We start from the raw sequence: 22,012 nt of genomic DNA on the forward strand, positions 1-22,012 counted from the left end.
CGCCGCCGCCCCGCGCGCACCTCCTGCGGAGCCGAGGCCGGGACAGACATGCTCGCCGCCCCGGGCCTGGGCCAGAGCCGGCGCCTTTCCCGGTGCCGCGTGCAGACGGTGCGGACCGATGAGGACGCAGGAAACCCGGGGCCCCGGAGAGCGGGCCTGGGGAACGCGGAAGTCCAGCTCCTGGGAGCCGGCATCGCTGCCACCCCACCCCACCCCCGGCCCGGGTCCCCAGCAGCCAGGGGCGGGAAGAGCTGGGAGCGCGGAGGCCGGCTGAGGGCGCTGCGGGCGCAAAGGCCGGGGGCCTCGGGGGTGAGCGGAGACCGGCCCGACGCCGCACGTGGGCGCCTGCGTTCATGCGGCCAGCGATGCGGAGCGCGCACGGCCCTGGGAGAGGGGCTGGTGGAGGGAGCCCGGCGGACTCAGGCTTCACCTGTGGCCACTGAAGAGCCGCAGCAGGACAGAGAGGCAGCGCCTGCCTTCCCTGGGCATGCAGACCACCACCCCGATCTCCCAGGTTCTTTATTTTACTGTTATCACCATCATCATCGTCGTCATTATTTTGAGACAGAGTCTCACTCTGTAGTCTAGACTGGCCTTGAGCTGGGCGTGGTGGCGCACCCCTGTAATCCCATCACTCAGGAGGCTGAGGCAGGAGGATGGTTGAGAGTTCACGGCCAGCCCCCCAAAAAACAGCCAGCCTGGGCTACAAAGTGAGCTCAAGGCCAGTCTGAACTCCACAGCCAGACCCTGTCTCAAAAAGACAAAAAAAAAAAAAGACTGGTCTTGAATTCACAGAGCTCCTACTGCCTCAGCCTCCTGAGTGCTGAGATCACAGGCATGCACCATCCCTCCTAGCTCTGGGTTCTTTCAAAGACCCTGTAACCTCTTTGCCCTAAACATACTTACTCTGGGGCATGGGATGGGTTGGTGAGGAGAACTTCCAAAAGTATCAGTTGTGTTCTGGCGTGGTGGCACATGCCTGTGATCCCAGCACTCAGGAGGCTGAAGTAGGAGGATCCCTATGAGCTGGAGGCCAGCCTGGGAGACATATTTGTGTTCAAAGCCAGCCTAAACAATATAGTGAGACCCCGTCTCAAAACAACAACAACAACAAAAACAAAAACAAAAAAAGCTCAGTTGTCTAAGTTGTCTATTAACATGGTTCTGCTCTATAGTGTGCTTGATGAATGAATGCATGTTTAAAGGGAAATAGCTTTAGCTGGGTGGGGGTTATACATGTCTGTCATCCCAGCACTCTGGGAGGCTGAGACAGGATGGCAAATTTGAGCCCAGCCTGGGCACCTTAAACGATACTGTCTCCAAATAAAAAATAAAAAACAGGGGCCAGGGATATAGCTCCGTGGCACAGCGCCTGTCTCACAAGCATAAGGTCATAGGTTCAATTCCTGGTACCAAAAAAATAAAAAATAAAAAACAGGTTGGGGATGTACCTCATTGGGAAGACCCTGTACCACAAATCAATGAATCAAATTTTTAAAAATAAAAGGAAATAGCTTTGGATGGATGAGCAGTTGGAGAACGGATGTATGCCAGACTGGGGGCGGGGCATAGCTGCCTGTCTTCCTGGACTTTTGCACTGCCTCCCTTTTAAGGATGAGCGTGCATTCATTATAGTACTGAAGACAGTGAGATGAGTTAGCAACTTTTTTTTTTTTTTTTTGGTCTTTTTGAGACAGGGTCTCACTGTGTAGTCCAGGCTAGCCTTAAACTCACAGCGATCCTCCGGCCTCAGCCTCCCGGGCAAGCACCACCATGCCCAGCCAGTTAGCAGCTTTAGCGAAACAGAGAAATCTAGAGACGCAGTAGGCCAGGCGTGGTGGCGCACGCCTGTAATCCCAGCACTCAGGAGGCTGAAGCAGGAGGATGGTTGCAAGTTCGAGACCAGCCTGGGCTACAAAGTGAGCTCAAGGCCAGCCTGAACTGCAAAGCGAGACCCTGCCTCAAAAAGAAAAAAGAGAGAGAGAGAAACATCAGGGGCCCTGGGTGTGAATCACAGTCCGTTCTCTCTGTGTGCTGTGTGACCCTGAGTCTCACATTAAAGTTGCTGGGAGGTTAACTGAGCAAAAACTTAAAGGTCTGAGAACAGCCTCACGTTACACACCAGCTCTGGCTGGGAAACTGTTTTGCAAAAGGCCAGATTAGTAAATATTTTCCACGTTGTTGGCCAGCCCTGAAGTAGCCAGAGGCAACATATAAATGCATAGGAGAGACTATGCATTTATAAATAAATAAATATAAATAAAGCTCTATTTACAAAAGCAGGGCTGGGGATTTAGCTCAGCGGCACAGCCCTTGCAAGTGCAAGGTCGTGAGTTCAATTCCTGGTGGGGGGGGCGGGTTAAAAAAAAGACTCAGTTGCTGCATTTACAAAAGCAGGTAGAGGGGCTGGAGATTTAGCTCAGCGGCACAGCAACTACCTGGCAAGCACAAGGTCGTGAGTTCGATTCCTGGCACAGGAAAAAAACCAAAACCAAAAAAAAAAAAAAAAAAAAAAAAGCAGGTAGTGGGCCAGATTTAACCACAGGCCACTAGCCTCCCATCCCCTGTGCTAAGCACCCAAGTCAACTGGTCCACGGGTAATTTCTTCGTTATCTCTGGGCCTCTGTACCCTTTTAGGCCAGAGAGCTTTATTGTGCATCTACTGTGTTCCTGGCATGACTGTGCACCAGGGACTCGGAAGTCCCATCTTCAGAGAGACAGGGATGTTTTGGTTCACAAAAAATTACTCAAGGGTTTGATTTTTCTGGGTTTTGTTTTTTGTGTTTTTTGTTGTTGTTTTTGTCTATTTGAGACAGTGTCTCGCTGAACTGCTGTCAGCAGTTCAGGCTAGGCTTGAGCTCACTTTGTAGCCCAGGCTGGCCTCAAACTCGCAGTGATCCTTCTGCCTCAGCCTCCCGAGTCCGGCTCATTACTCAAGGTTTGAAGGTGAAAAAATTCCTCAAGATTTAAAAAAAGAGGAAGCTGGGTGTGGCAGTGGTGCATTCCTGTCATCCCTGCATCCCTGCAGGAACATCTCAAATTTGAGCCCAGCCTGGGCAACTCAGTGACTCAGTGAAACCCTGTCTCAAAATTAAAAAATAACCAAGGTTGGGGATGGAGCTCAGTGTGAAGGCCCTGGGTTCTGTCCCCCATAACCCTCACACCTAGCCAGGCATGTTAATGGCTGTAATCTTAGCTACCCAGAAGCCTGAGGCAGGACGATCTGGAGTTCAAGGTCAGCCTGAGTTATGTAGCAAGACTCTGTCTCAAAAGAAGAAAAACAAATCCCCAAAACAAAACAAAAATGAGGAGGAAGTACAGGAGGCCCTGAGGAGTGACAAGGAAGGGGTTGCTGGGAGCGTTTCCCCCTCCTCCCCCCTACCCCCCCAAGCCCAAACCTCCTGGGGCTCCCTCATCCTCAGAGCAAAGCCCAAGGCCTCCCCAGAAGAGAGGGAACCCCAGGTCATGTTCATGGGTGTGCAGATGCCTGGACCGGCCATGGGACATAGTGGCCGTGTGGTGACCCTTGTGACCTTCTCCTCTCGCAGGAGACACCCGTGCCCTCGTCCCCAGCCCACTCCAAGATCCAGCAGTGACTCAGGTGCTCTCTGCACCCCAGGACCCCAGAACGCTCACAGTGAGCTTGGCCTCCCCACCTCCCCCAGTCCAGATTCCAGACACTGGGGCCCACGGCCTCCTGGCCTGCTCTGCTGCATCTCACCAGAGGGGTCCACCTGCCTGGCCCTGCTCAAGTGCCCTCCATGGCTGGCCAGTGGCCTGGACCTCTTCTGGGCCTTCCCCACCTCTCCTCTGTCTTGGGTCCCTTTGGGTCCCATTTTAAAATCCCACCCCTCCCCCATGCCTCTCGCCCCTCTGATCATGCTGTCCCCACTTGATTCTCACCGATGGTGCCATTTATGTTCTGTGTCCATATTTCTTTCCCATTTATTTATTTATTTTTATTATTATTTTTTGGGGGGGGTACCGGGAACCGAACTCAGGACCTTGCGCTTGCCAGGCAGGCGCGTATGCCGCCGAGCTATATCCCCAGCTATTTATTTATTTTTAAAGACAGGGTCTCACTGTACAGTACAGGCTGGCCTTGAACTCACTAAGTAGCCCAGGCTGGCCTCAAACTTAGTGATCCTCCCGCCTCAGTCTCCTGAGTGCCGGGATGACAGCCGTCTGTCCCCACACCCAGCATGTGGACCTCTGTTTGGGAAGTGAAGACACTGACACCCACCGCCCCCCCCCCCAGCCCGCTCCTCAGGGCTCCTGGAAGGTCGGTGATTGGAATCAGCAAGGGACCATTATGTGTGTCACAACTGCTCCCCAAAGGCAAGGGAAATGAAGCGCCAGGTAGCATCAGTGAAGAGGCAACAGGAACTGCCCTGAGGCTGCAGTCTTGGCCCTCAGCTGCACGGTGTGTGACCTTGGCGGAGGTGCTTAACCTGTCTGTGCCTGTTTCCTATCCATAACTTAGGGATGGAGGAGGGCTTTAGGTATGTGACGTCCCACACAGCTGTGGCTTAAGGTGACACTGCTCTGACCCCTCAGGGGCGTGGCTGAGGGACATTCCACATCTGCCTCGGAAGCAAACCCAGGCCAGGTTCCCACAGAGCTGACCTGACGATGCGTGGCACAAGCTCCATAGTCACAGTCCGAGCCTGGGGCCACACCGGTGCCAGATAGCCCCAGTGGACCAGAGCAGACAGAAGCCACCAGTCTTGCAAGCTGATGTGCAGCTGTATTCAGGCTCCACGGCTGGGCAGGACAGGTGCCGAGTCTACGCCACAGTTGATGGTCACGCACTCCAGGTGGCTGGGTGGTAGTCAAGCCGCCTGGGCGGTCGGCCACAGGTCCTGGTGCTCCAGCAGCAGCTCCCATCCCCAGCCTCCTGCGGCAGGAAGGCAGTGGCTGCTGGTGGGCCTGGGCCCCATCTGTCCGTCCTGCCCCAGCTCATCCTGACAATGGGAACAGCCGGATGGGGTGGGTACTCTGGCCAGGCGTCCTCTTCCGAGCTACGCTGGGATCTGCTTCCCAGCTACCTGGGTGACTACAGGAATCACCAGGGACACAGGACTGGCGGGTGTCCCAGTGGCTTTGTCAGCTCAGTAGCTTTGTGTTGGCCACCTGAAACTGGGAAAGCTGGGGAGCGGGTTGCGCACCAATCATCCCAGCACTTGGGAGGCTGAGGCAGGAAGATCACCATGAGTTCAAACACAGGAGACCCTATCTCAAACAAACAAAAGACAAAATCTAGGCCTATCAATGACATAGAAACCAATCAACACTGCAGGTCTGCAGCCAGGGCTTTGAACTGGTTTGTGTCTATACTCCCAGCAGCCTGCTGTGTCCACAGCACTTTTCCACTCGATCCCTTACAGCTTGGGCTGCTGCCCTATACTGGGGACTGCACGATATTTTCCACACCCCTCCCCCATAGACCTTGTCCAGCATGGACACGGGTACTGGGGAAAACTTCCTAGGCAAGCACATTTGGCTGGGCAGATTCTGGGTAAACTGAGGCAGGGGGGAATGAAATGACTGTCTGAGGTCACAGTGGTTCCAGAGTCCCCGTACACCCCCACTGTCCTCCTTCTCCGTCTCCTATGCCGTTGTGACTGTCACCCATGATACCAGATACGGTGGCATCACCCAAGTTCCCAGAACCACCCAATGGGGTGAGGGGCACGGCTGCCAGGGCCGCGGACCGCAGGCCACAGCTGGGTCGTTGCACGACCACAGGCCCCTTTGTTGGCCCATGCTGGGACTGCCTGCTCCTGGCTGCCACCGCCGTCCTCATGTTGCCGACAAGACCCCCAGGCGAGGACCCTGACTCCCCTGGGCTCCCCAGATTCCCGACTTCAGGCTCCCACCCAGTTCCCCAGTGACCTTGAGCCCGGGGAGCCAGGGGTCCCGAGGTCTGGGCACCCTTCCCGCCCATCTGCCCATGTCGCTCTTCTCCTGTCTCCCCCTCTTCCTCCCCCAGCCTGCTCCCCCTCCCGTCCGTGCCAGCGCTGTCTCCATTAATCAGCTGCGCGGCCCTGCTCTGATCCTGCATGCAGCTGCCCCTCCACAGGCACCTGGGGGGTCAAGATCGCTGGGCGCCAAGAGGTGACCCTCGCTTCCAGCCCCACCTGGCATCTGTGTGCTCCAGGGGTGAGCACCACTGCAGGGGGCTGCGGCTGTGTGTCCACTGGATGGGTGGGTGGTTTTGGCTGCCCACTGCTTCAGGGACAGGTGAGGGTCACTGCCTCATCCCTGCAGGGGCCCGACGCTGGCCAGGGGGTGCTGGGGACACAGGCAGGGGCTGGGTAGAGCCATCCTCGGCCTGGGGGCTGAAGCAGGGGCTGGTGTTCTAGGGAATCCAGAAACCAGGAGAGGGGAGCACCCAGATGTGTCCATGAGCTACAGCTGGGACATTAATTAAATGATATAGCTGGGCGTGGTGGTGCATGCCTGTAATCCCAGCACTCAGGAGGCTGAGGCAGGAGGATCGTTGAGAGTTCAAAACCAGCTTGGGCTACAAAGTGAGCTCAAGGCCAGCCTAAACTACATAGAGAGACCCTGTTTCAAAAAGCCAAAAAAAAAAGGTATAGCTATTATCATCATTTTAAGTGTATTATTCTTACTATTAAATTATTATTGTGCACGTGCAAGGCCTCATGCCTGTCATCCCAGCTAGTGGGGAGACTGAGGCAGGAGGATCTCAAATTGGAGCCCAACCTGAGTAACTCAGCAACTTGGTAAGACGCTGTCTCAAAATAAAAAATAAAAAGTGCTGGAGATGCAGCTCAGTGGTAGAGCACCCCTGGGTTCCATCCCCGGTGTGCTGTGAATAAAAAGAAAATTAATATTATTCTTGCAATGACAGTAATTGTGGAGGTGGGATAGCAACAAACGCGGCACCATGTGCTTTGTAAGCACGTTTTTATGATTCAAATTAATATTGCAACGGTTGGAGTTTTGCTGTAATTAAAGTGGGGATGGTTGTCTTGGTGCTCGTCTGAACAATGAAGGCGTCGCTGAGCTCCTGGCATCTTGGGGGGGTGGCGAGGAGGCTGAGGACAGATGGCCCTCACCCAGTCCCACCCCCTGCCCCAGGGACCCCCAAGGAGACCTGGTGGTATGGGGGGGCTACACCTTGCACTCCTGGGGGCCCATACAGCAGGTTTTCAGCATCATGCTTCTTGTCACACACCCAGATTACCAGCCCGTGACCCACGCCAAGGACATCTGCCTGCCGTGGGGAGCGCGGGAGGTGCCCACAGTCTAACATCCGGGCTTTGTTGTTGCTTACTGCTGAGCCACGCTCCCAGCCCTTTTAGTTATTTTATTGTGAGACAGAGTCTTGCTAAGTTACCCAGGCTGGGCTCAAACTTGTGATCGTCCTGCCTCAGCCTCCCAGAGTGCTGGGATGACAGGTGTGCATCATCGTACCTGGCCTGGACTTATATATTTTGCTGATGGATAAAACAAATAAGAAATGGCACAAGACAAGCTGGGCACAGTGGCACACACCTGTCATCCTAGCATTCTGAAAGGTTGAGGGAGGAGGACCACAAGTTCCAGCCCAGCCTGGGCAACTTAGCAAGATGCGGTCTCAGAATAAAAAATAAAAAGGGGTGGGGAGGGGGCTCAGTGCAAAGGCCTGGGGTTCAATCCTTAGACCTTGACACTGTCCCCACAGCCTAATGGCTCTGCCATCTGGGGCCCAGCCATGGGGCTACTACGGCTGCTATGGAGAGACCCCAGGGCCCCTACAGCTGTGACCTGGTGCCAGGCTGGGGCTAGTGTGAGACTTCAAGGACCCACCCCCTGGGCTGATGGAGGCCGAGGTCCGTGTGCTGGATCTGGGTGTCTGCAGTAGCGCCTGGCTGCGCTCTGCTCTTAGAGCTGGCACTGCCGGAGGCAGGGTTTTGCTCGGTGTAACATGCTCCTGCACACTTGCTTATGGTGTGAGAAAGTAGGTCCGCAGAGGGGATTGGAGTCGAGCAGGAGTGGTCTTAGAATCCAAACTCTGCTAAGGTTTTTTTTTTTTTTTTCCTCCGGTACCGGGAACCGAACTCACGACCTTGCGCTTGCCAGGCAGGCGCTTTTGCCGCTGAGCTAAATCCCCAGCCCCTCTGCTAAGGTTTGATCAGATAGAGACCAAGGCCTAGAAAGGACAGGGAGCTGATGTGGATCACACAGGGATGTCCTGTTTTGTATAGGTCACACACTGCATAAACACCACAGACTTGCATATTTATACAAGCTCATGGGTAGGGTGAGGACAGCGGCGTTGGCCCGGAGCAGGTAGCCCCTCCCCCATGGCGTCGGCAGCCCCAGCATCAGCCAACCATAGCCCCATTTTAGAGGGGGAACTAGCACTCCGAAGAGTGCCCAGCGCCCCCCACACCTCCACCAGGGCATGCGGGCCACATTTGGGCGCCTTCCACGCTGCCTGCCCACGCGCACATCTGCAACCGCTTGGCCAAGTGTCTTCACCAAGAGAACAGACTTGCATATTTATATCGCCCAGTAGAGGGCAGTAACGGCTCCCAGGACAGGCAAAGGCCGGCAGTCAGAAGTCAGCGCGGCTGGAAGCCACGTGAGGGGGCAAGCAGGGTAGAAGGCTGGGGGTTGGATCCTCAGGTCCTTAAAGGCAGAGGTGAGGTAAGTTTCTGATTTAATAGACATAGGGAGCCATGGAAGGGTTTTGAGGCAGAGAGGATCACATCCACTTGTAGAAGCTCCTACAGGGAAACAGACCCAGAAAGTGGACCCTGACCTCGCCCAGACAGACTCTGGGGCACATGGTGTGCAGAAACCGCACCCACGGCCTCGTCTCTTTCTCCGATCTCTGGTGTGGGGACCCTAAGTCCCTGGATGTGTACGCACAGGTGTCCCTCTTCATGGCCTGGATCTGGGATGTCGTGCAGCCTGGTGACTCCCAGGCTGGGGCTGCGGGGCATCGCCTCACGGCACAAAATTGAACGTGAAGCTGTCAGTTCAGATAGCGGTATGTCACAGCCGGGCCCCAGAAGCCCAGGGCCTGGTGTCTGCAGGTGAGGGCAGCTGCTCCCAAATGAAAAGCCAGATCAAACCAGTGACACATTGGCTGACTAACCAGACACTGTGACAGCTTTATCCCAACAGGCTCCAGAACGCCCCCAGTCCTGGCTCCTCAGCCTCTGAAATCCATGCCCCTTAGCCAGTGCCATCTCATGTGCCTGTCACATTATCATCATTTTTTTTTTTTTTTAATTTAGCTATAAGGTTTCACTAAGTCACTAAATTGACCAGGCTGGACTCCAACTTGGGATTCTCCTGCCTCAGCCTCCCAAAGTGCAGGGTTACAGGTGTGTGCCAGCATGCCGGGCTCAGGCTTTCATTTCGGAACCCAAGCAGGCTGGTGTCTTAGGGTCTCCTGAGCCATCACGTCCCCCTTCCCTCCCCACCCCATAAACACCCTTCCTCTCTCTCCCCTCCACCTGCAGCAGCCTGCCCCGCGGACACTGAGTTCAGTGACATCTACTCAAATTGCTGCGCACTTCCAAGCCCCAGGATGGTCACCCCTTGCCTGAGGGACCAGCAGTTGGGCCAGGGTGAAGGGGCATACAGAGACTTGGACAACCCCAGGTGGCTTTTCCAGACTTTATTATTTTGGTGAGGCAGGACCCCAGGAAAGAGGAAGTTGTCAAGGGGCTCCGTGGGCCCCCCTCAACACTTTTCAGGACATCACCAGAAGGTATGGCCAGGGGCCGCAGCAGGATGGGCAAGATGTTCCCAAACTGCTCACCTGGGACTTGGGGAGCCGGCCTCCCTTCCTGGTGGGTGGCCCCATATCTGATCCCTGAGCCTTTGGTCTCCAAGAAGGCACAGTTGGTGATTTTGGATAAGAATTGAGTGGAAGGCAGGGAGGCTCCAGGGTCTGGCCCCCAACAGCACCTGCCTGGCTGTGGCCACTGCCCAGCCGGACTGGTGGGCAAGAAGGAGCTCCTGGGAACTGCATCTAAGAGTCGCTGGTGAGAGCTGGCCATGCTGCACATGGCAGTGGGCATGGGCACCACTTGGGCTGCTGGTGTCTGCACCCCACCCTGGCCTGTAGGTGAGCTGGGTTCGCAGTCCCCTCTAGGTCCCACCCCAAGTAGACTGGTGCCACTGGACAGTGGTGAGTCTGGGGCAGATGCTGGTCGCCCAGCATCCTAGGCCACAGGATATCTCCAGGTGAACCTCGTGCATGCTGGCTGTGTGGCGGCTAAGCCAGGGGCTTCGTCAGGAGGCACAAATGGGAGCCTGCTCTGGACACGCAGGGGGCACACAGGCAGTGGGACTGAAAGAGCTTCCCTGCACTCTGGATGGCATCAGTAAGTGACAAGCACACCCAAAGGACCAGAAGCGGGTATGGCCCCTGGCAGCAGGGCCTGGGGCGTTTGGGAAGAAGTTCGCTACCCTAAGGCTCGGTATCCAGGGTGCCACACACCCCCAGGCCTCCTTCCTTCAACCCTTCCAAGACATCATCAGGGCACTGTGGGGTCCCCATGTGGTCCCAGGCCAGGTTGGGGAGGCGCCGTGGGACATAAATTACTCTGCAGATGTGGCAATAAATAAACTGGGGGAGGCAAGACCGGACCCCCTGAAGCTCACACGAAGTTCTCCTCCTCTTCCTCAGACTCGGCCTCTTCCTGCTGCTGCTCCTCCTCCTCTGCCTCCTGTCTGGGGGCTCCTGCGGGGTGCAGAGGAGCAGAGGGTGAGCGCGGACCCTGCGTGGGGCTCCTGTCCCGGACGCGTCCCACACTTCACCTCGGCAGCTGCCTGGGTGGCGCACGCCGATTGAGCGGCCCAGGAAGCAGGTGGCCTGGCGCAGATGGCACGAGGAGATGTAGGTGACGTTGTTGTTGCCGCAGAGCTCCTGGCCCCGACCGGAGGGCACGGGGCAGGGCGCTGCGCGACAAACCACGCAGTGCGCGCTGCCGGTCTGGTCCACGAGGCAAGACTGCGGCGGCGGGCACTCCACGTGCTCGCAGGACTCTGTGGACGGGGCGCAGGGGGCGTCACCCTGCGGAGCTCCGCCCCCAGCACCCCGGAGCCCCACCCCAGGCTCTTCGCCAGGGCCGGTCCCTCTCACTCTACCCACAAGCCACACCCTCTCTATTGTATCTGGAACCCCACGCCCACCATAAGCCCGCCCTTCTACTACATCATCAAACCCTACCCTTCTTGCGCCAACCGCCCCCTCTGCTCTAGAGGGCCACACCCCCACAGGATGCCTGCCCCTTATATCACAACTCCTGACCCTAGCCCCACCCTCTTGTTCCACCCACAAGCTCCGCCCACTGCAGGGAGCCACACCCTCATCGCAAGCCCCGCCCCGCTCACTCCATCCACAACCTTGCCTTCTCTGTTTGCATCCGAACAGCGCATCCCACCACATCCCTAGCGTCAGTAACAAGTCCTGCTCCTCTGGCTCCACCCACAGGCCCCAAACTGGTCCATCCCCAAGCTCCATCCCCTCTGGCAGCACGCAGGAGCCGCTCAGCTTTTCGCTTCTATTGGCGAGACCTGGCCTGGGCACTCAGCCCAGCAGGTTCGGTCTCCTGGGACTGGAGGCGCCGGTCCGGGCGGCCCCTTCCCTCCGTCCGGCCCCTCCCTGTAGCCCCGCCCTCGCCAGACCCTGCCCCGCAGCAGTCAGGGCACTGTACTCTAGGCTCCGCCCCCCGTTCTGACTGCGCCCTTATGACGCCCGCCCCGTGCTTTGGTGACGACCCCATAGGATGGCCCCGCCCTCCGTCTGGCCCCGCCCCGTACTTTGGCAGTGGCCGCGGTACATGACGCGCAGGTCCGGGTGTCCGCGGCAGCGCGCGGCGCGCAGCTCACACTCGTCACGGTAGGTGGCGCCGTCCGAGCCGCAGACTTCCTTGCGCTCCGGGAGCCCTGCGCAGTCGGGCGCGCACTCGCAGCGCGGGCGGCCCCCCAGCATACGGCACGCCTTGCCGGGGCCGCAATCCACTCCGTTGCAAGAATCTGCGGACACGGAACACGCGCGCGTCCAGGTCGCAGTCCGGTCGGTGGCCGGGTGCGCCTGGGGTGGAGGGCTCTGTCGTAGCAGGGTGGTGGAGTCTTTGCCCACAATCTGGGGTCCTGTCGGTGCCCCAGTTTCTGCCACGGGTCTGGGTGGACAACAGCCCTCGTCCACTCCTGCAGCCTCATTTCTCAGCTAGGGAAACTGAGGTCCAGCTAGGAGAAACCTTTGTTGCCACCCCCCACATACATTTCAAAGCGCTGTTCATCGCATCCTCCCAACTACCATTTTACAGACTGGGAAACTGAGGCCCGGTCACAGCTTTGGGTGCTGGGGACCCAGGAGCACCTCAGCTTGAGAACTCCACGCCAGATCCCGCTGGACACCAGCTCTGTGCCTTCTGGGGCTGGAGCATAGGCACTGACCACTCTATCCTGTTTCCCCGTGAGTAGCAGGGGGTTGGAGGCCCCACCTTAGGGGGCGAGCTAGCGCTCGGAAGAGTGCCGGTGCTCTCCGCGCCTCTCGCCAGGGCATGTGGGCCGCACTTGGGCGCCTCCCACGCTGCCTGCCCAAGCGCACATCTGGAAACGCTCGGCCAAGTGGCTTCACGCAAGCGAGAACAGAAGGGGGGCTGAGTTCCCATCCCCAGGCCAGATGGGGGGGCCCTGGGCCACCTCATGCCCAGGCCAGGCGCATTTGGAAGTCTGTCTTCCTTCCAGAAGTGGGGAGAGGAAAGTCTGGAAGGGGGTGCTTGACTGGGAGCTCAGGACCACCCAGCCAGGCTGATCTGGGATTAATCACATCTCAGAGCCGGGTTGGGCCATGGCAAGCCTTTGCTTCTGACTCCTGGCTATCCTTCTGCCTGAGACAGACCCAGCAAACTCCTAGTCATCCCCCAACACCCTGTCACTAATGCCCACTTCCTTTAAGCCCTGCCCCAACACTGTCCCTCGCTGGGCCCCTGGAAGTTCAGACTTGATCACAAGGAGCCAGGAAAGGTCCTCCAACTAACTCATCCTTCAGAGGCAAAGGATATCTGCATTCATCTGCACTTAGTGTGGTGTGAGGGGCAAGTTTCTGAGAGCTTGGCCCACAGAGGCACAAGCCTGTTAGACACGCAGAATCAGTGGGATCAGAACCCTGGGGGGGGGGTGCTGGGGATTTAGCTCAGCGGCACAGCGCCTGCCTGGCAAGCACAAGGTCGTGAGTTCGATTCCTGGTACCGGACAAAAAAACAAAAACCAAAAAAGAAAAAAAAGAATTCTGGTGCAGACGCTGGGAACATCCTGAGCCCGGACAGCCACTTGGGAAAAACCCTTTCCAGAAAGTAGGTGTGGGCCAGGCCCACCTCCACCAGGTGGGCAGCACCGTCGGGGCTGGGGCTCTGTGTGATGGACTGGGTCATCGCGAGTCCTCTATGGGCACCTTGCATACTCCTGTGACGGGGAGTTCACTCCCAGTTATCCCAGCTTCAATCAGACACTACATTGCACCGGGCCTGAGCTGAGCCACGCCCACCCTGCTTCTGGCCTGTGCCAACTCCTGGGATGGGGGGGTCCTCACCTTTGCATGGCAGACAGTGGATGAGGCCCAGGAGGCCCAGGAGGTTGATCTTGTTTTCGGGCTGGGTGTAGTTGGACCAGGCAGTGTCTATGTTGCTGGAGGCGCAACACTCATCCTGGCTCACGTCGGTCCTCAGCACCAGGCTGCAGGTGGCCTCAGGGCCCTGCCGGAGCCAGCACACCCCAGCTGCGGGCAGGGAGGGGACAGTGCCTGTGCCCCGGGCCACTCCCAGTGACCAGCTTCTGCAGTGTCTCAGCAGCCTCAGAGGAGACACTGGGCCCCCAGTGCAGGAAGGAGGGGCACAGGTGCCCTGAGGGACCCCTGTTGCCCCTAGGCCCCCGCCAGCCCCCACCTGCCTGTCCACGGGCCTGAGAGCTGGCGCCTCGCCCAAGCGGTCAAATGCCAGATGGGCCGGCCCATCAGGGTCACTGGGCCTGCAGCGCTCCTCCGCCTCTGCCCTCTGTCTAGACAGCGCCCGAGGGCGCGCGGAGCCCCCCGCCGGGCAGCTCCCCCCCTCCTGACCCGCCTCTTACTCACTCTAACTTGGGAACATTCCCCCGGCATGAGCTCACCATCTCCCCGGGGACTCGGCCTTCGGGGAGGGGGCTCGCTCTCCCCTGCGCCGGACTGGGGTGCGGCTGAGGGAGGTGGGGGGGCCTGGGGGGCGGAGGTCCCTCCAGTTCTTCACCCTTAAAGAGGGGCGGGGACCGGCTGTAGCCCCCACCCCACTGCTCTCCCTGGCTCCGGGACACCGCTGAGGCCTTCCGGGGACCAGCTCTGGGGACCCTAGCATCTCTTTTACAAAAGGGGAAACTGAGGCAGGGGATCAGGCGGCTCTTGTCTCCTAGCAAGTTTCAGGTACCAGGTTCCACTCCCCAGCCCCGTCTGGGGAAGATCGCAGACGCCAGCTGGAGTTTCCGGTCTAGCCACCCAGCGCTGCCTCTGTCCCGAGCCTCCAGACCCATCCAGACGGTGGTGTCTGGGTTGGTGCCACTTACAGGCTCCGTGAGTCCGAGACTCAGTTTCCCCAGCTGGAAAGTGGGGCTGGTGAGAGTACCCACAGTCTTGGGCTCCTCTGCCGATTCAGAAGTAGACACTAAGCGCTCAATAAATGTCAGGAGACGTCTGTATTGACCTCCGCTCTGCCCCTGCCCCAAACTCCGCCACCAGCACCCCGACCCCAGTCTTGCAATCTGCAGAGCACGTGGGTGGCCACCGCGCCCGCCCTGCCCGCAACCCCACTCACCAGGCGCGGGGTCCCCCGAGCCGACAGCGCCTACGAAGCCCACGGCCCAGGCCAGGGCGCCCCAGGGCAGCGGCCACAGCGGCCCCCGCACCCGGGGACGCATGGTGAAGGCTGAGAGCGGCGCGGCGCGCAGCGGGGCGGGAGCTGCTATAAAGGTCCCGGCGCGGGCGGGGCCGGCGGCGGGGCGGGGCGGGCGCAGTGTGGAGCGCGGGACCGGCGCGTCCTGCGGATGGCAGGGCAGGGCCCGCGAGGGTGGGGGGCAGAGCCCAGGTCCCATCTGGGAGGCAGAGTCTCCCTGGGAAGATGTGGCTGAGCCGGGTCAGGGGCTGAACTGTGACCTTGACTTAAATTGAATTTGGTGACCCGCGGCCTGGTGCATTCGGGAGGGGACGCTACCAGGTGTCTCCGTGGGTTCGGGGGGCTTTGGTTGGGTGGCACTCTGCAGACCGAGGTGTCATGTGGGACACCTGACCGTGCGACGGCTGGCACAGCTAAGTGAGATGGCCGCGGTGGCTGGGTGCGGGACAGGTGGAGAGGGGCAGCTGGTCCTGCCGCAGGTGGACAGCAGCTTCATAGCAGCCTAGGCTTCCAAAGAGCCCCAGGTCTTGTCTTTGCCCCTTAGACCTGGGGTGACCCAGCCACAACCCATACTTGGCAGCGGATGCCCCCGGCCAGATCCATGGGGTCTACTCTTATGTTGTGGTCCCGGGCACTGACTCAGCTCCATCCCCAGCCCTTTTTATTTTTTATTTTGAGACAAGATCTCACTTCATTGCCCAGGATGGGCGGGGACTTGTGATCCTCCTGCCTCAGCCTCCTAGAAGGCTGGATGACAGGTGTGGCCAGCACAGTGCCCTGCTTCCCCCGGTTTGCTATTAGGGTTTTCCTCCCCGCCCCCCACCCTGGGATTCCAATTCCCTGCAGCCCTCGGCAGCCCTGGAATCCCGCGCTGCCCAAGCGGAGGCATTCCCACAATTTATGACAGTGACATTCACGTGGCCTGGGAGGCTCTGTGTCCTCTCGGCCTCAGTGCAGCCGGACTCTTTTCCTATTTTGGGGCTGATTCCTTCTATTGTTGGGGGCCCTGAAATGGTCAGGAAGCCTTGGTTCTTTGGAGAACCTGGTGCTCCCGAGAGCTGCTCAGTGGTGGTGGGAGGGACAATGAAGGAAGCAGGGGAGCAGGAGCGACCAGGGAAGGCCCAGGCCAGCCTCCGGATTTGGAGGGGCCATGGATGACAAAATATATAGACAAATGAAGCTCTAAGCACAAGAGTGGTATTTGCTTTCAGGAAAACGTGAGAGGATGAATGTCTTTCCTGGGAACGGCTGTGCCCCATTCCCGACTCCTGCATATGCCTCCTCCTCAGGTAGGGAAACTGAGGCTCCCTGGAACACACAGCACAGGCAGCCCGTGGAGAGGGCTGTGTCCCCAGCAGAAGCCACACCCAGACCTCTCCTTTGACCTTAGCACCCCAGCCTGACCCTGTGCCCCAGCTGTGGCCAGAGGCCAAGTTACTGCCCTCGTGGCCCTGAGGGAGACACCCTGCTGTCCTGACCTGGCCATGGGCCCTGGCAATCCCACAGGGATTCTCCCCGGGGTGGGACAGGAACGGGACCCCGTGTTCTTGTCCAGGGTGTGCGGGGGCCGGACAGTGCAGCCTTGGCCAGAACCTGACCCTGCTGTGGCTCAGCCACGCTGGTCTAAATCAAAGGGTCATTGTCCGGCCGGCGTGGGCTCAGGGCCTCTCCCGCCAGCTCCAGGCTCGCCGTCACTCCCCACCCTGGAGGCCAAGTCCAGGCAACCTCAAGCAAATGACTGAGCCTTTGCAGGGGTCCCCACTTCCCAAGACCCCAGGGAGACCCCGCCCTCTTCTGCCAGCCTCTTCCTGCTCCGGCTCTGGGAGACCCTACCCAGCTCGGACACTGCCCTGGCTCTTCACGGCTGCTGCTGACAGCCCAGCCCTCTCACCCCAGGCCCAGCCAGGCAGAGACATAGTGATTTCCAGGGAAGAATCCCTCCTGCTGCACACAAGCTGGAGGGCCCAGAGGTTGTGCCCAAGGGAGCCTGGGGAAGTTGAGGAAGGATCAAAGGAAAAACACATTAAAAGTGAGACTTGAATGCTGGGAGTGGTGGTGCACAACTTTAATCTCAGCATTTGGGAGGCTGAGGCAGGATGATCACCACCAATTCAAGGCCAGCCCAGACTACCTAGTAAGTTCAAGCCAACCAGAGCTACACAGCAAATCTCTCTCTCAAAAAAAGCCCAAAACCAAACTAACAAAAACAACACTGAGACCTGCACCCCAGGCGCAGTGGTGCATGCCTGTCATCCCAACACCGTGGGAGGCTGAGGCAGGAGGATTGAAAATTTGAGCCCAAACTGGGTAACTCAGTGACTTAGACCCTGTCTCAAAAAAAAAAAAAAAAAAAAAAAAAAAAAGGGGGGGGGGGTGTTTTTTGTGAAAAGCCCCTTGTTTAAACCCCCCAAAAAAAAAAAAAAAAAAAAAAAAAAAAAGGCAGAAAAAGCTGGGAGAGGACAGGGAGACCCCCTTCCTCTGAGGCTGGAGCCCAGGGACAGAGGTCTTGGCGGCCACTGCTGGCCCTGATGGTGGAGGGAGAGGCCTCTCGCCAAGGAATGTGGGTGGCCTCGCAGAGCTGGGAAAGGCACGGAACAGATTCTCCCTTCGAGCTTCCAGCAGAATGTGGCTATGCTGTGGGTTGATACCTTGATTTGCAACCAGAGTGACCCCTACGGGACTTCTGACCCCCAGAGCTGTGAGGGAGGAGGGGGGAAAAAAAGAATTGTATAGTTTTAAGCCATCCAGTTTGGGCAGTTTGGGACACTCAAAGCAGGCCCTGTGACCTCTCTGCCTCCACATTCCCATCTGTGAAGTGGGTACAGAGTTCCGCTCGGATGCTGAGGACAGGGCCCAATGCACAGAGGGGCAGGGAATGCACACAGGCAGGTTGTCTGTCCTAGTGTAGTGTCTGGTGCTTCCTCTAGAGGGGGTCACTGATGCTGGAAGAATAGGAGGGACTTTCTAGTAGTCACAAAACTAGACAGAAAGCCGGGCATGGTGGCACACGCCTGCTATCCTGCACTCCTGGGAAGCTGAGGCAGGAGAATTGCCTCGTTTGAGGTCAGACTGGGCTACATAGTGAGCCCCTGTCTCAAAGATAAATAAACTGAGTTTCCACACTAGAAGCTGACAAAACCATCTTTCCAATAAGTCAGTAGCATTTCACTCAGGCAGATCCTTTAGGACCCAGAGTGGCTGTTTCTCCTAGGGCTTTGGGGGGGGGATATGGTTAGGGCACCATGTTCTGCAGCCTTATGCGCGTGCCCTGCCTCCAGGTTGTGGGTCATGGGTTGGTCAAGCCAGTGCCTAGGATCTCACGTTCTTTTTATTTTTATTTTTTTACTCTTTAAAGTTTATTATTATTATTATTGTTATTGGTTTTTTTTTATGTATGTGGTGCTGGGGATCGAACCCAGGGCCTTGTGCACGCAAGGCAAGAGCTCACCACTGAGCCACATCCCCAGCCCAGGTCTCACGTTCTTAAGCCAGGCAATGCTTGGGGCTGAATCCACTTCTGCATGATGTTGGCTGCCCCTGAGGCCCAGCACAAAGGCTTTGCTGGTACCTGAGGGGTTGGCCATGGTGGCTGGTGCAGGAATTTTAAAGTGAGCCCGGGCTTAGCGTGCTCCCGACAGACGTCCCTGCACAGTCTCACAGCCAGAGCACAAGCGCCTGAGACCCCTCCTGCTGCGCACGCTCAGTGCGGTGCCTTTTCCAGCGGCTCTTCCACACCGTATCCCAACTTTTGCCTTCATCCTCCCGGCTGCTCCCCACGCCTTCCCCAACAAGGGCCCACACTTTCTGTGGGAGTCTCGGGGCCAAATTAGTTCCAAAAAGCAGAACTGGACTTCAGCTAAGGAGGTGAGTTCTGATTGGCCAAAGAGGTGAGTCCTACTGGCCACAGGGGCTAGTCTTGATTGGCCACAGAGCTGAGTATTGATTAGGTGTTAAGCGGAATCTCCGGATTGGCTGGAGAGCTGAGTTCTGATTGGCCAAAGTGGGTTACAGCGCCGGTCAGTCAGCCTCTTGCTAGTCATTGGTGTAGAATAGCCATGTAACCCGGCTTTGGCCAATGATGGGAGGGATGGCCTGCAGAGGTGGGTGGGGCTCCCAGACTGGCCTGTCTGCACCTGACCTGTTAGAGCTGCCAGTATGGGTTTTTTGTTTGTTGCTGTAACTAAATGAAGATAGCTCAGATCTGTTACCTTATGAGGATCAGAAGTCAGACATGGGTCTTGGGCTAATTTTTTTTCATTACTGGATATTGAACCCAGGGCCTTTGCATACACCACTGTGTCCATCTTGAGGCCCCTTTCAGTAAGAGTTTACCCCAAGTTGAAAAAAGGGTTGGGGGGCTGGGGATTTAGCTCAGCAGCACAGCACCTGCCTGGCAAGCACCAGGTGGTGAGTTCGATTCCCGGTACCAGAAAAAAAAAAAAGGGTTAATGGAAAAAAAAAATAACCAACAAAGGTCACTTGCAAAATCACATTTTTTTTTTTTCTTTTTGAGACAGGGTTTCACTATGCAGTTCGGACCAGCCTTGAACTCACTATGTAGCCCAGGCTGGCCTTGGCCTCAAACTCACAGTGATCCAAGTGCTAGGACTACAGGCGTGCACTACCATGCCTGGCAAAATCACAAAATGATGAAACATCACTAACAAAGTTACAAAAAGAAATCAAACCACAAACTCCCCTCCCCCGCAAAATATATGAACAAGGGTAAAGCTACCCCCCAAAACCCCCCACAAACTGAAAAGTATCAACAGCAAAGAAAAAAGACTGCAAATGAAGACAGAACTACAAACATACAAGCTACAAATATAAATGAAAAGGGAAGCTAGACATGGTGTTGCATGCCTGTCATCCCAGCACTTGGGAGGCTGAGGCAGGAGGATTGCACCATGAGTTCGAGGCCAGCCTGGGCTACATAGTAAGTTCAAGTCCAGTCTAAACTACATGGCCAGACCCTGTCTCAAAAAAAAAAAAAAAAGCAAGATAAAAAGAGAAAACAGATATAAATCAAAACAAGTAAATTGTCAGAATATAAGCGAAAAGCACTCAGACACTGTGGCACTACCCCACCAGTAGGCATGCTGCTAGTGGAAGCAGTGCCCACCTCTGTGCCTCAGTCTCCCCTCTCTTCTAGTGTGGGTCTAGAATGGCCTTCTCCAGCCACCGAGTAAGACCCCAGAGACCACCCCCCCATGTCAGGCCGCATCCCTGAACACAGAGCCCCTCACCAGCTCCTGGGCAGGGTCACAGACATATTTTTGTTTGTTTGTTTGAGACAGGGTCTCACTTTGTAGCCCAGGCTGGCCTTGAATTCACAGCGATCCTCCCGTCTCAGCCTCCCGAGTGCTAGGATTACAGGTGCGCACCACCACGTCCAGCTTATTTTATTTTGTTTTGTTTCTTGAGACAGGGTCTCGCTACGTGGTCCAGGCTAGCTTTGAGCTCATGGAGATCCTCCTGCCTCAGCCTCACCAGTGCTGCCATGACAGGCAAACACCACCGCGCCCAGTTATTTGTGGTACATCAGGAAACCAAGGTATGGGCCAGAGTTGCCTGCTCAAGGTGGAAACCGGATGGTGCGGCCCACTCAAAAACTTCACGCTAATGAACGTTGGTTTGAGGAGGTTGAGGCAGGAGGATCACCAAGAGTACAGCACAACTGGGCAGAGGAGGCAGGATTTGGAGCCTCACTTTTGGTCCTAGAGCGGTCTCCGGAGTTCCAACCATGATGCCAGAGCTCCCTCTGGTGGCCCTGGAGGGAATTGGTTGGAATCCCCTCCTATACAAGCGGACCAAAGCGTGACTGGCTGTCAAATCCAACGTCCCCTTCTGCAAGACTAACCAACTCCTTTTAATTCGTTAAAGCCCAAATTCCAACACACCTTCCGCCATAGGAAGCCCTCCTTGTCTCCCCAGGCCGAGTCGGGGTCACCCTGGCGTCCTACCATGTGGCCCAACTTCAGAGGTCCCAGGGTGTTAGTGTGCATGTAGTGTCTGGCATGCAGCAGGTGCTCAGTGGATGTCTGTTGAAAGAGTAAAAAAAATATAATGAGGCTGGAACTAACCTCAGAGTCGATCCTGGCAATGGAGCAACTTTTGTACTTAATTCTGGAAGAAAGAGATTTGCTTTCCTGCTCCCTCTGCACCCAGAGGTGCTGGGCAGTGAGCGCAGGGAGCACTGTGGGAGCAAAGCTCAAACTGCGGCCTGGGGGGTCACCCTGAGGCACGGGCAGCAGGTTAGGTTCTGAGGGAAAGGGTGCCCCGTCTAAGTTCACTGCACGGGTGTTTCTGGGATGCTGCTTGCGCCAGGCACTGAGGGGCCCGGCCAGAAACAACAGAAGTCCCTTCATCAGGTGGAAAGAGCTGACTTAAAATATAGGAGGAAGAAAGCTATTCGGGAATCTGGAGGACGGTGCATCTGTCAGGGGCACAGCCAGCGCAAACGTCCGGCGGCGAGAAGCGCGCCAGGAGAATCCCAGCAAAGAGGAAACAGTAGGGCTCAGCGAGGGGGCGAGACTGGCAGATGCGGAAGTAAAGCAAAAGGTAGGGCCTCCGCAGATTTGGAGAAAGAGAAGCGCCCGCATAGGACCCGCCCTTTGGCCCTGCGCAGCTTCCAAGTGGCTCCACCCCCGCGTCGGATCCAGGTTGCCAAGGAGACTCGGCCCCGCCCAGCGCAGGCCTCCTCCGCCGCTTCCAGGCTGGGCTCCGCCCTCGCGCCCGGTCCCGGTTGCCGAGCAGACTTGATCCCGCCCTTCGGCCTATTGTGCAGCCTCCAAACCTGGCCCCGCCCCCGTACAAGAGCCCGGTTGCTAGGGAGACTCAGCCCCGCCCCTCGAAATGTCTCTCCTCCACATCCCCCAGGTCTAGCCCCGCCCTTTGCCCGGGCCCTCCTTTGACGGCCATGCCTTACTTGTCCCTCAGCGGCCACCGTCGCCCACACTGCTGTCGGAGGAGCGCGCCGTCCGCGCCGTTCGCGCGTTCCCGTCCCACGCTGTGCGTGCCTTGCGTGAATGTGCGTGCCATGCGTGAGCGTGCGCGGGTCCGTCGGCCGGCGAGGGAGCAGCAAACGGCCGGCGGCTGGCGCCGCGCGCGGGGGG

At 57.4% G+C, this 22,012-nt stretch overlaps 3 protein-coding genes across 4 annotated transcripts in view; 2 read left to right on the forward strand and 1 right to left on the reverse strand.

The window, feature by feature from the left end:
* Positions 1-48: 48 nt before the first annotated feature.
* Prss57 (protease, serine, 57) lies at positions 49-9,253 on the forward strand. The gene is given in 7 exon segments (XM_013505061.1): positions 49-514; positions 3,549-3,637; positions 5,993-6,117; positions 7,108-7,264; positions 7,673-7,788; positions 7,790-7,961; positions 8,748-9,253. Coding segments are annotated over 7 exon segments (1,359 nt in total). The 3' UTR covers positions 8,982-9,253.
* A 375-nt stretch (positions 9,254-9,628) lies between these two features.
* Fstl3 (follistatin-like 3 (secreted glycoprotein)) lies at positions 9,629-14,973 on the reverse strand. Its single transcript, XM_005406030.2, has 5 exons — positions 14,820-14,973; positions 13,574-13,759; positions 11,797-12,012; positions 10,792-11,019; positions 9,629-10,714 (listed from the first exon to the last, which is right to left on the reverse strand). Exons 1-5 carry the CDS (start codon positions 14,920-14,922, stop codon positions 10,632-10,634), a joined length of 816 nt encoding a protein of 271 aa, XP_005406087.2. The 5' UTR covers positions 14,923-14,973; the 3' UTR covers positions 9,629-10,631.
* A 1,183-nt stretch (positions 14,974-16,156) lies between these two features.
* Positions 16,157-22,012, forward strand: part of Rnf126 (ring finger protein 126) — a 14,491-nt gene continuing 8,635 nt past the window's right edge. The window contains exon 1 of one of the 2 annotated variants that reach the window (XM_013505310.1): positions 16,157-16,186. In XM_013505310.1, the coding sequence (XP_013360764.1) occupies positions 16,172-16,186 (15 nt within the window). In that variant the 5' untranslated portion in view covers positions 16,157-16,171. Of the gene's footprint in view, positions 16,187-21,790; positions 21,928-22,012 lie in introns of those variants that run through there. The other variant, XM_005406028.2, reaches the window with a different exon arrangement.

The sequence above is a fragment of the Chinchilla lanigera genome, unplaced genomic scaffold, assembly GCF_000276665.1.
Source record: "Chinchilla lanigera isolate Chin_1 unplaced genomic scaffold, ChiLan1.0 scaffold00094, whole genome shotgun sequence".
Classification (NCBI taxonomy): Eukaryota; Metazoa; Chordata; class Mammalia; order Rodentia; family Chinchillidae; genus Chinchilla; species Chinchilla lanigera.

Bases quoted from the DNA above. Each gene is read 5' to 3' on its own strand.
- Fstl3 (XM_005406030.2), bottom strand. From the start codon at position 14,922: ATGCGTCCCCGGGTGCGGGGGCCGCTGTGGCCGCTGCCCTGGGGCGCC. The intron at 13,760-14,819 runs GTGAGTGGGGTT...CCCTGCCCGCAG, and splicing joins CTCGGGGGACCCCGCGCCTG to CTGGGGTGTGCTGGCTCCGG. The intron at 12,013-13,573 runs GTGAGGACCCCC...CCGTGTCCGCAG, and splicing joins CCACTGTCTGCCATGCAAAG to ATTCTTGCAACGGAGTGGAT.